We start from the raw sequence: 11,802 nt of genomic DNA, 5'->3' as shown, positions 1-11,802 counted from the left end.
AAATGTTCTGTAATTTTAGTTCCTAATGTTATATTCATTCATCAATTGCTTGAAATACATCATGCAGAACACATGAGAGAGTATCTGTGCATTGTACAAAATTAATAAATTCTTTAGCATTATTTATTAGAACTTTTTTTATTTTCTGTAGTTTTTCTCTTTTATCCTTTACACTTTTGAGGGCCTGACACCCAGCTCACAAATAATCACATAGAGAAATTTTCTTCCTTATGAATACCCATCTTAGCTTGGCTTGTTAAAGGCAGCTTTTCAAAAATTAGCCAGTCTACCTTTTGACTCTTGGCTTTACCTTTTTCTATTTTTGTATATCTTTTTCTTTACCTCTTACTCTGCTTCTGGCTGTGTGGCAGGTCCGCAGCATCCTCCTCTCCTTCTTTCCTCATTCCTTCCTCTACTTTTATTCTCCCTCTATTTATTTTCTCTCCCTGGAGGTCCCAGCTATCCCTCTCCTGCCTAGCTATTGGCCATTCAGGTCTTTACAAAACCAATCAAGTATTATAGACAGGCACTCACAGAGTTAAACAAATGCAACACATCTTTGCATCATTAAACAAATGTTACACAGCATAACCAAATATAACTCATCTTCAACTAATATTCCACAACAAATTTTCTTTGTGAAGGGTCTTTTACTAAATACCAAAGTCATCCATTATATTCCTTTCATCTTTTTAAAAATGCTATCATACCATTTATATTACTATAGTATGGTAAGAATTTTAAATATTTTTAGAATAGCTAGGCATCTTGTCCATGTTCAGCACGGGTCAAATATTGAATTTCAAAAGAAAAGGAAAGAGGAAAAGGTAGTAATAAATATAAACACATATTGAACTGGATCTGGTAGTGCATGCTTTTAATCCCAGCACTCCTCAGGCAGAGGCAGGTGGACATCATTGAGTCTGAAGCATACATAGTGAGTGAGTAACAGGACAGCAAAGACTACAAAGTGTCTCAACAAAAGAAATAATAAACACAGCAAACCATGGATTAACATTACTAGAAATGTGGGCTATGTCTCTTTACTTTCTTTCTTCCTTTTATTATTATTATTAAGAAATTTTCTATTCATTTTACATACCAACCAGAAATTCCTGCCCCCTCCCTCTTCTCAGGCCCCTAGCTTTCTGCCCCATTCCCATCACCTCCAAGTCAAGGTCTTCAATGAGGAGTCAGTAGAGCATAGGACATTCAGTTGAGTCAGGTCCAAAACCCCTCCCCTCTGAAACAACGATGCACAAGGTCCTACAGAAAGTCAATAGGACACAAAACACCCACAAATGCACTAGGGATGGATCCTGATTCCCTGATCTGAGGACCCCCCAAACAGTTAGAGCTAAACAACTGTATCCAGTATCCAGAGGCCAAGTCCAGTACCATGGTGGCTTCAGAGATATGGTAAACCCTCTTTTAAACATGTACTCAAATGCAGTGTCTGTAAAGAAAGAAACTTTTTTTTCCTTTTAATAGTATTTTATTATTTAATAGCAATAAAAGAGATAACATAACAATAGGAAATACTTACAAAAACACTAATGTGCTGGATTAAAGGTTCTCCCTTCATGGCCACTGGAGAAAAAAGGCCGGACAGGGTTTTTGAAGGTGCCAGGGGGGTACCTGTATATTAGGGAACTCTTGGCCACATTTATGAAACTTAAACATCCATTTTCACAATCCAGGAGCACCCCAACCCGGCCCAGTGGCTTCTCCATGTAGTGCCGGAATACGGGGCATGTGGTGAGGAGACTGTAATGATTACCCTCCTTCACACACACAAGAAGAAATGCACCCTCATAGTCAATCATTTGTTTGGTATTCCTTAACCAAGAATCTGTACAGACCCCTACAGCCCAGTTCCCAGAGTCCTGTAACTCCACCTCCCAGTAATAGTTCCCTGAGATGAAGTTCAAGGATGCCCAGGAAGCCAAATAGCATCCAACAGAACTCACATGTGTGTGCTTACTGTGAAGTCCAAAGCTGAATTTTCTCAAGACATTAAATAGGTTCATTTTGTAATGGTATGTACTTACATTATCAAAGAAAATGTGAACGTGGATGTGCTTTAACCTTTCAGTCAGTCCAGTGATGGGTAGGGCACTGAGTTCAGGTTTCATACCTTGAGGCATGCTCAGCTGAATTGACTCACTCCTCCTGACCTTGTCATCCACACCCTGGAGCAGTACCACATATGGCTCCTGGGACATTGCCATCAGCTCCTGGTACATTTGTCTTAGTTCTTTGCTCTTTTGGACCATCATGGCCTCACTCTTCCTCAGTTTCCCTAAACCACATTGGCCTTCCATTCTCACACACTCGATATGTTTGGCTTCCTCTTCACAGAGGAATGGATGCAGCTCCCTATACTCTATCCTGATCATTTGTTCCCGCAGAGTCACATAGTCCATCCACAAAGTTGTTGTTCTGTTCTCTGCCTGGATATTCTTTTGATTTTCTTGGATCTTCTCCCATAAAGATGCCATCTGCTTCAGAAGTCTTTCCATTTCAGCGTCAGCTGCTGCCTCAATGGGACAATGTGTGTGACCTCTGTGCTCATGGGAGTTAGAGCATGGTTGACAGAGGAAGATCCTGCTCTCTACACAGAAGATCCTCTTTGTCTCCTTGTGGGTCACACACTTATGCTCCTCAGAGCTCAGGTCCTTCATGAGGCTGGCTTGTCTGGCAATGGACACCAGCTTCTTCAGAACAACGTTGGTTCTCATTTCCTTCTGCTGGCACGGTTCCCGACACATAGGGCAGTGGACTGGAAGTTGGGTGTCCTCCCAGGATAGGTGCAGGCAGGCTCGACAGAAGCTGTGGCCACAGCTGATGGTGACTGGATCTGTAAGGTAGCTCAGGCAGATGAGGCAGGTGAGTTCTTCCCGGAAGGCTTGTGAGATGTCTGACTCCATTTTCCCTCGGAATTGTCTCTGGTCTCAGCAGTGTCTGGAGCGGACACAACAATATTAGCTCACCTCAGTGGTGCGATCCTCAATGTGTGGCCAAGAACGATCTAGCAGTCTAGGAGCCAAAAGGTATGAGAACACACTCTGTCTGGTCTAGAGAAGAATGAAACTCGCTAGACTCTGGAATGTCATTATATACTCTCTAGAGACCACACCCACCGTAAACAGCAGTACTCTGATTGGATGGAAGATTCAATTAAATCTATGGCCAATACTCACAAAACAATCCTCCACAAAAAGTTCTCCTGAGTCACACATCTTATCTGGGTGTGATAGGTCACATGTTTAATCCAAGAGTCCTTGGGAATGGGCTGTTGAAGCAGGAGGAGTTTTAGTTCAAGGCTTTCTTGGAATATACAGTGAGAACAGAATCTTAAAAAAATAAAGAGCAATTTTACTACAATATTTCACTGTTTCTAAATATTTTGTGATGTGCTTATATTTTCGGTTTACCTTTTTCAACTTAACAGTTAATGGTATCAATCTGTGATTTTAGCAAATATCAAAATTAAAAATTCCTAATAATTCCTTGAGAATTTACTTCAGCTCATTTTTGTCTTATTCACCTCAACTTCATTATCTTCAACATTCATCCCTTTTTCTACCCACTTCTCTTTCTGTTCCTTCCTTCTTTCTTTTTTTAAAAAATTCCTGGGGAAGGCAGGCAGGGGTGGCGGCAAAAGTCTTTCATCTTAACACTTAAGAGACAGAGGCAGGCATGTCTCTCAAAATTTCAGGCTAGCATGGAATCCAGAGTACATTCCAGGACAGGCCCCAATGTTAAACAGAGAAACCTGTCTAGAAATAATAGAAATTAAATAAATAGTTAAATAATTAAATAAAGTGTAAAATGGAAAAAACAAAACAAAAAAACCGTGTTTAATGAACCAAAACCCAAGAGGCTGTGACTTTTCTTGTGAGGGAATTTTCTTGATTGAATCCTTGGAATTAGGAAGCCCCACCTAAACTCAGATGTTTTGAGATGTGACAATTTATCCTAAATCTTAGCTGTATTTTCTCTTGACAGCTTGTATAGAGGTCATGGAAGAAGGCAGCCCTTTCATCTTTGCTATTTCTCTTCTTGCTCTTGTCCTCACAGGCAAGGTCATCCCTTCACTTGGGTAAGACCCGACTTTTGGCGTTAACTCTTAAGAGGACTGGCAGGTAAAGGAAGTTTTGTATTATTTATGTGGCAAGCCACTTGTTGACATTGAGATAGGTTTAGTACTTAGAGAACATGAGGAATCATAATGAGTATGTTAAGATAGATTCCAAAGAGTGTGTAAAATGAGGATGAGGAAGACATAAAAATTAAATGTAACTCAATAAATTCTAGATGAGTGAAGATGTCCTGTATGTAAAGTTTATTTGAGTCTTGTAGCTAGAAACATGGTTCAGAAAAGGGTTATTCCAAACTGAGTTGGTGGAATCCTAAGAATGAAGGCACAAATTGTGATATCATTCATGCTCTGGCTTCATTTTAGTATGTTGTCTGTGTTTTAATTAAAATCCCAACCTTCACAGGTGTTACATGATAGGAGATCAAGAGATTGAGCCCGTTGCTTACCTTAGGCATCATTCTTTGCCTCCAAATTCATAGCCAGATCCTAAAAAGCCTTAAATCTAGTTGATTAGATCATAGAAACCTTTTAGAATCTGCCTTTGAGAATACCAGGGCCAAAAAAGTAGATGATTTGGTTCATTTTAGTTAACATTCTTGGTTGAGCTAAGCTTTTTTCACCGAGCTCTCTCATCCTCCTCCTTCTAGGTCTGAAGTTTAAGAATGTGAATGAAGGATGAAGGCACCCTGAAGTGGAGGTTGTATTTCCACTTTCTGGAATTCTCTGTTAAGCTCTATATCCCATTTTTAAGTGACTTAAATGTTTTCTTGATGTCCATTCTTTTAGTTTCTTTAATTATTTAAGATATTATCCATCTATAGTGTTTGTAGTTGGCAAAAATATTTTCCTACTCTGTAGTTTGTCACTTTTGGCCAGTGATGGTTTCCTTTGCCAAACAGATGCTTTTATTAATTGTTGCTTTTAGTAACTGTACTACTTACTGGTGTTCTGTTTAGAAGTCCTTTCCTGTGTCTACGAGTTCAAGATTAGTCCTCACTTTCCCTTCAATTAGATTCAGTATATGTGGTTTCAAGTTGATGTGTTTAATCTACATGGAGTTGAATTTTATGCAAGTTCATAAGTATGGATCTATTTTCTGTGTTGTGTGCTTTTAGGACATTATCAAAGTATCAGATCAAAACAATTACAGTATGATCCTAGAAAAATACAGTCATCCACCTACACTGGAATGCTACATATTCCTACTTACACCTGGGTTTAGTTGTATTTTTTGTTGCCCTGGTTTTTGTTTGTTTGTTTGTTTGTTTGTTTTGTTTTTTGTTTTTTTTTTTCAAGACAGATTTTCTCTGTTTAACAGCTCTGGCTGTCCTCAACTCACTCATTAGCCTGTACTGACCTCAAACCCACGAAGATCTTCCTGCCTCCTGTGTGTTGGGACTAAAGGAATTTGCCACCACCACATACCCTAAACACAAAGTTTTTAAGTAGGCATGTGGATAACAGGTAAGCTGCTTGCCAATTTTTATCAATGGCAGAGTATCAAACCCTTTACTTTAAATAATTGATCTATTCCATTGAGATTACCAGGTTACTTTTTCTGCATTTTATTTTTTTGCAACATCACTGTCTTGCCTTTATTATTTCTAACTCTTCTCTTCCTTATAGAATATATTCATCACAAATTAGAATGGGTACAATATGAGTTTCTGTTTCTTCCTCATTGAAATCCTGCCTTAGATGCCAGGCACTCACACTCCCAACAGGCCTTCATCCTCCAGCCCCAAAGCACATTAAATACTTATAAGATAATCTGTTATTTAAAAGGGTATACTTTGTTCAAATTACTTTTAGAGAGGTTAATCACGGCAAAAATTGGAAGCATTAGGATCAGGAGTACAAGGCCACCATCACTTATAATGTGAAATCCAGATCATCAATATTATGTGAGCCTATTTTTAAAAAGGAAAAAAATTGGAAAGAGTTATATCTTAGTTAGCAGACTACTTGCTTATCATATACTAGGCCCTAGATTCAGACATTAAAGGTCATACTTAAGTACACATTGAGTATCAGACCAGCCTGGGATACAAGAGAATGTTTCTCCAAATAATAATAATAATAATAATAATAATAATAATAATAATAATAGCAATAATAATAATTTTGAGGATCTCAGTTGGGAGTTTGAGCTTGATATCCACCTTGCTTCTTCACTTAGAGTAGAGAATAGTTTCTTAAACATCAAACATGGTTTCTACTTTGAGGCCTGTATTACTTTCTATGCAGTTTATGCCTATGTTTAGAATCTTGTTGGTTTTCCACACCAATGAGACAATAAATCAAAATTCAGTATAGAAGTATCAAATACCATGTGGCAGGAGAGGGTACTCTAGTCATCAAAGTTGATTGCTGGCAACAAATGACAAGAATTCGAGAAGACTATAGTAAGTCAGGCCAGTCTGAGAAATCTGCCTTCTAGAGAGCATGGTGTGGTGGGTAAAAGAAGAGAATAGCTGGGTCCAGGAAAGAAACCCATCTCATTTGATAATACACAGACTCATTAATCAAAGTAGTTAATTTGAGGACCAATTACATGAAAGACTGAAGCAGGAACATCTGTAGTGGGTAGCCATTCCAGCTTTGACCTGGAAGTTCCAACCCCCAATGAGGCTTCAGTAATGGTTATGCTTACAAGGCAGAGCTGAGAGAGGACATTGAAGACCTGATTCCAAGATTCTGGGGCTTGCTTGGTTCTAGGACTCTGGTCGCTGGAGGTAGAGTTCTCCAGAGAACACCTCTGGACTGCGCCATACCTTTGCCATACCCTACAACCAACCTATCGCTTCATTTGTACACTACCCCACAAAATAAACCTCTCTTTTAACTACATGGAATGGCCTTAATAATTTCACCAATAAACATCACAAATTCAAACTACCCAAGGACAACTTAATGGAACCCCAACTCAAAATCAAACAATGAAATAAAACCCCAAATTCAAACAATGACCCCTGCCTTGGTCCTGTGAGATTCTTGTGTCATCATTTACTCTGTGTCCTACATCTCCTTATCCCAACCCAGTGTGGATGTTGAGGGTACAATATTGTTTGAGGGTACTTGTTCCATGTTTATGCCATCCCATAAGTGCACCTTTACTATTGACTCTCAATTTATCCAGAATAATTTGTGGAATGAAAACTGTAAACTAACCTCTATTACTTAGAACAATCGTATGGTCCCTTTTTTGTGTTTTGGTCCTTCTGTTCTGTAAGACAGTTTGCTAAACTGTCTCATTAGTAGAGAACCCAGAGCCAGATATTGGGGTGACTGTTGATAGATGAGAGAAACAGAACAAGCCAGTCATGTTCTTATCTCAATGAAATCCTCAGCCTGAAATGCAGGAATTCCTGTTTCCTCACACCTTAAATACCTTTCTCTTCCTTGAGATAATTTCTTGTGATTAAAGGGCTGTGTGCCTCCAGTACTGGGATCAAAGGTGTGTGCCACCACTGACTGTCTCTGTTTCCAATATGTCCTTGAACTCTCAGATATCTAGTTGGATCTCTGCCTCTCAAGTGATAGCATTAAGAGTGTGTGTCACCACTGTCTGGCCTCTATGTCTAATCTAGTGGCTGGTACTGTCCTCTGATCCCCAGATAAATTAAGGTGCAAAATATAACCACATTTCCCCTTTTTTTGTCTAAAATAATTATAGAAAGTGATAACTTATGTAAAAAAAACTATAAGTACAGTAAGTATATATAATATATTCATTCAAGAATTACAGTAACAATATCCATTTCATTAACGTTTGTCAAATTCAGACAAAAAACTCCATTATTTATTCTACCTTTGTGAGTCCAAAATATTGTTCCTAACTCACTTTCTATCCTAACTTGTATTATCAAAAGAAAACTCTCCTTTGATGTTCTTCTAACTCATACACTTTACACCTCTGTAGTGAGTTTCATTCCTGAATTTGTTAACAAGGAAAACTATAACTAATCTTCAGCTCTCTCAGAGACCCAAGAAGGACATAATATTAACTGAGTAAGCAGGAAGTATAATCAAGGGACTTCCAAAAAATGTGAGAAATGACAGAAACAGCTGGCTGCCTGGACAGTCACCCAAGTTTCCTCTGCAATGTTGGGGCATCCATCAACATCTTCAGCCTACAGGTCTAGCACATCTGACAGATTTTCTGTGAAGCAGGATTTTCTAAAGAGCCTTTCTACCTTGTCTTGGCATGGATTGGCAGTCCTTTTTTTATGTCCTGCTTGTCCATTTTGGGCAGCATACTGTCAGCATCAAGATAAGGGCACTTTCTTGCCCAATGGCTAACTTTGGTCACAGTGAAAGTAAACTCCATATGCAGTTTCTTCAATGCCCATCATCTTCTCTAAAGTAGATTGGTGCTTCCAGGAGCAGACATGTCTCATTGTCACAAAAAAAGAAAAAAAAATATATGTTATGAAAATGTCTTAAGTGCCGTATTCTATAGATCTTTGAAGTGTTTGAAGATGGCCTGTATATCTAAGATGTATCTCTGTTTGACCTTAAAAACATACCTAATCTGACTACATGATCCATTGAAATAGGTGACTAAATACTAACTTGCATTTCTTTATACCCTAATTAGTTTGTAATAGCTTTCAAGTACTAGCAATTTGCGTTACATTGCTAAATGAGTTGTATAGGTACAATATCTTGAACAAGATTAGAAATATATGTACATTATTTTCTAACAGAATCAATCTCAAATTTGTATCACTATACATAATTTGTATACAATATACAAAAATCCAATTCAGTGTAAAATATTTAAAACTAGTAGTTGCTTTCTAAAAGTAGATTCAATAATCTACCTTTTTGCCTTTCATATCCATATTCTCTCTTATTTCTTTTCAGAGTAGATTCAATAATCTTACCTTTATTCAACACAATAACTTGTTACCAACTATCCTAAACAATGACAAGTATCCATAACCTATTGAATGACCAAAAACCACCCACTCCACCTCTTGGGAATTTGGGTGTCATGTTCTTATAATTGATTCCTGCTGTCTGGGAGTGAAAGCATCTTTAGGAGATCCTGAAAAAAAAACTGGATTAATTGTCAAGTCCTGGGAGAGGTACCTGTTCACTTGCTGTCCAGTCTCTGCATAATGAGAAAGTGCAGGGCTTGTCTCAAGTCCTTGTTTGAGTAGTCTGTCAGGCTGGATCATCTCAGCTAGCCATCTGGAAATTACCATGAGCCGTCTGTCTCACAGCTAGTCCCGAGTTGGCAATATAACAGATTCCATTCTTCTTCAACGGGGTTTTTCTTTTATTTCAAATCTCTATGAGCAATAGCTGGCTTTCCTTGGGTACCAACAATCTCCATATGATGATGGGCAAGTAGAAAAGCTTGATCATCCCATCCACTGTAACAGTATATCTATTCAAGTAATCAAAAAAGGATCCATGCTCATAGTAATCCGACACCAGCCACAGCTGAGTCCATGTATCATTGCCTTTGTCATCTTTTGCTATAAATCCTAGGATGTTTGCATGGCATAACATCACTGTCTGATAGGTCTCTGCCTCTGGAACCACGAACATTCTTCCCTAGAAGAAAATACCTTCATAGCAACTTCTCCTCCCTGCCACTTGCCTCACCAAACTTCTACAAACTGACCTTTGCCAATGCTTTTTTGTAACATGGTGATCCTGGCAATTGTTCTCTCAACAAGCAGCAGTAAACCCTTCGTCCTCCAACATGATAAGAAGCAGCTGGCAACTCAGAGCAGCAGCCGTTGCCTCCATGAGCCAGCCACCACCATTTGTGGCCCGACCTGGCCGTGGCTTCAGCTTCTCTTAAAAAGCCTTCCAGGCTGCCCTTGAACTCTGGATCCTCCTGCCTCTACCTCCTTCAGCAAATCCTACCAGCATGTACCTACCAGCATACAGCTCCAGTCTGAGCAGGGGACTCACCAACTCCTCAGTCGATCCTTTTTCCAGGAATGGTCTGACTAAATGGCTCTGAGTCCTCACCCCTGAGGGTCCTAGTTGAGTAACTGCGGCCACTAGCTTACCTCCAGGAAATCCTCAGTCTAAAGAGCTTGGTTCCTGTTTCCTCATGCTTTATATACCTTTCTCTGCCCTGACATTATATATATATATATATATATAGTATATATATATATAGTATATAATATATATTATATATTTTCATAAAAGTCTACCTTTTGTCATTTTTGTATCTTTCCCTTTTCTTTTTATTGTAGATTCAATGATCTACCCATTTATCCTATTATTTATCTTTTTTCTCATGTAGATTCATAGTTCTGCATATGAATATAGAAGAGAATATAATCCCTTCCTGGTGTTAAAGGCATGTGCCACCACTGCTTGGCTCTGTTTCCAGTGTGGTCTAGAACTCAGAGATCCAGACAGATCTCTGCTTCCCAAGTGATAGGATTAAGGATGTATGTCACCATTGTCTGGTCTCTATGTCTAGTTTAGTAGCAGATAAGTTTATTAGGGTAAACAATATGTCACCACATTGTTCTATTTGGGAGTTATTGCATTTTGGTAATTAGAGCATCAATGGAGTCATTAAAACTATTTTAATGGGCACTGGCTCAGCAGTTTAAGAGTTTGCCTCACAAATAAGGGTGCCAGAGTTTGGACCCCCCAGAAACTAGTAATGTCTCTCTGTTGAGACTAACTACATCATTAAACTCTGGGTTTGCTGGAGACTTGACTTCCAAAGAATAAGATGGAAAACAGTCATCAAGGAAGACTCTGTAGGTCAACCCCAGGCCTTCACATTTGCGCGCGCGCACGCGCACACACACACACACACACACACACACACACACACACACACATGCACACACATATGCACACACAGGTGCTTCCACAGATACTCAAAAGGTGTAAACACACAGAAAACTCAAACACATGACTAGAAGAGAAAACATATTTTTGACAAGAAATTTTGACTTAGTGTCTAATAGAGTATTGATTGGTTCATTCAATGCAAATGGCACAGGGTTAATTTGTTTTATTTCATAAAACAATCTCCTTTTTAAGGAGAGTCTAATTTTAAGTCTAATTAAGGGCAGAAGGGGACAAGATTCTTATTCAAGTCTTTATGTTCTTATTTCAGTGATTATTTTTACCTTTAGCCTGGACAGGTAGAAGTTCGTTAAGTTCTAGCTCATGTAACTTAATTCTTTAGTTACAAAGTACTAATTGTTTCAGGTTTAAAGTGCACAGACATCTTTCCAGCCCATTTACAATTAGATAGAGAGAATGAAATTGATGGAGGAAAACAATATCCAAATTTTGACAGTCTTTTGTGTGTGACTTACAGGGCCTCCATAACAAACAGGACAGCAAAGGATATAATATTATTTCTGTGCTATGAATATGTCAGCCTGCAAGATACAAGTATTATAAAATGACAAAAAATAATTGGAAAAGCTACTAAATCCATGGTAAGGTAAGGCAACAGAAAATAAAGATAGGCAATTGTGTTTGTCTTCTGAAATGAATTTTGTTTCAAATCCATGCTTTATTGACTAATAAAACCCTAAGATATGGTATTCAACTCTGAAAATATTATAGCTTTGAAGCTTGTTTGCAAGTGTGTAATATACTGTCACATAGTCATGTCATCTGTGGAATTTTATGAGATTTCCCACCAACATTACGTCTGAGAGCTCTCTAACTTTTATACCTTTCTCTTA

At 38.5% G+C, this 11,802-nt stretch overlaps 1 protein-coding gene across 1 annotated transcript; it reads right to left on the bottom strand.

The window, feature by feature from the left end:
- Positions 1–1,553: 1,553 nt before the first annotated feature.
- Positions 1,554–2,930, bottom strand: LOC118576106 (tripartite motif-containing protein 43-like). The gene has a single exon (XM_036176489.1). It carries the CDS (start codon positions 2,928–2,930, stop codon positions 1,554–1,556), a length of 1,377 nt encoding a protein of 458 aa, XP_036032382.1.
- Positions 2,931–11,802: the final 8,872 nt, after the last annotated feature.

This window comes from Onychomys torridus, unplaced genomic scaffold (assembly GCF_903995425.1).
Source record: "Onychomys torridus unplaced genomic scaffold, mOncTor1.1, whole genome shotgun sequence".
In the NCBI taxonomy this organism is placed as follows: domain Eukaryota; kingdom Metazoa; phylum Chordata; class Mammalia; order Rodentia; family Cricetidae; genus Onychomys; species Onychomys torridus.
The sequence above is the reverse complement of the archived record's forward strand: the minus strand, read 5'-3'. Positions and strand labels throughout refer to the sequence as shown.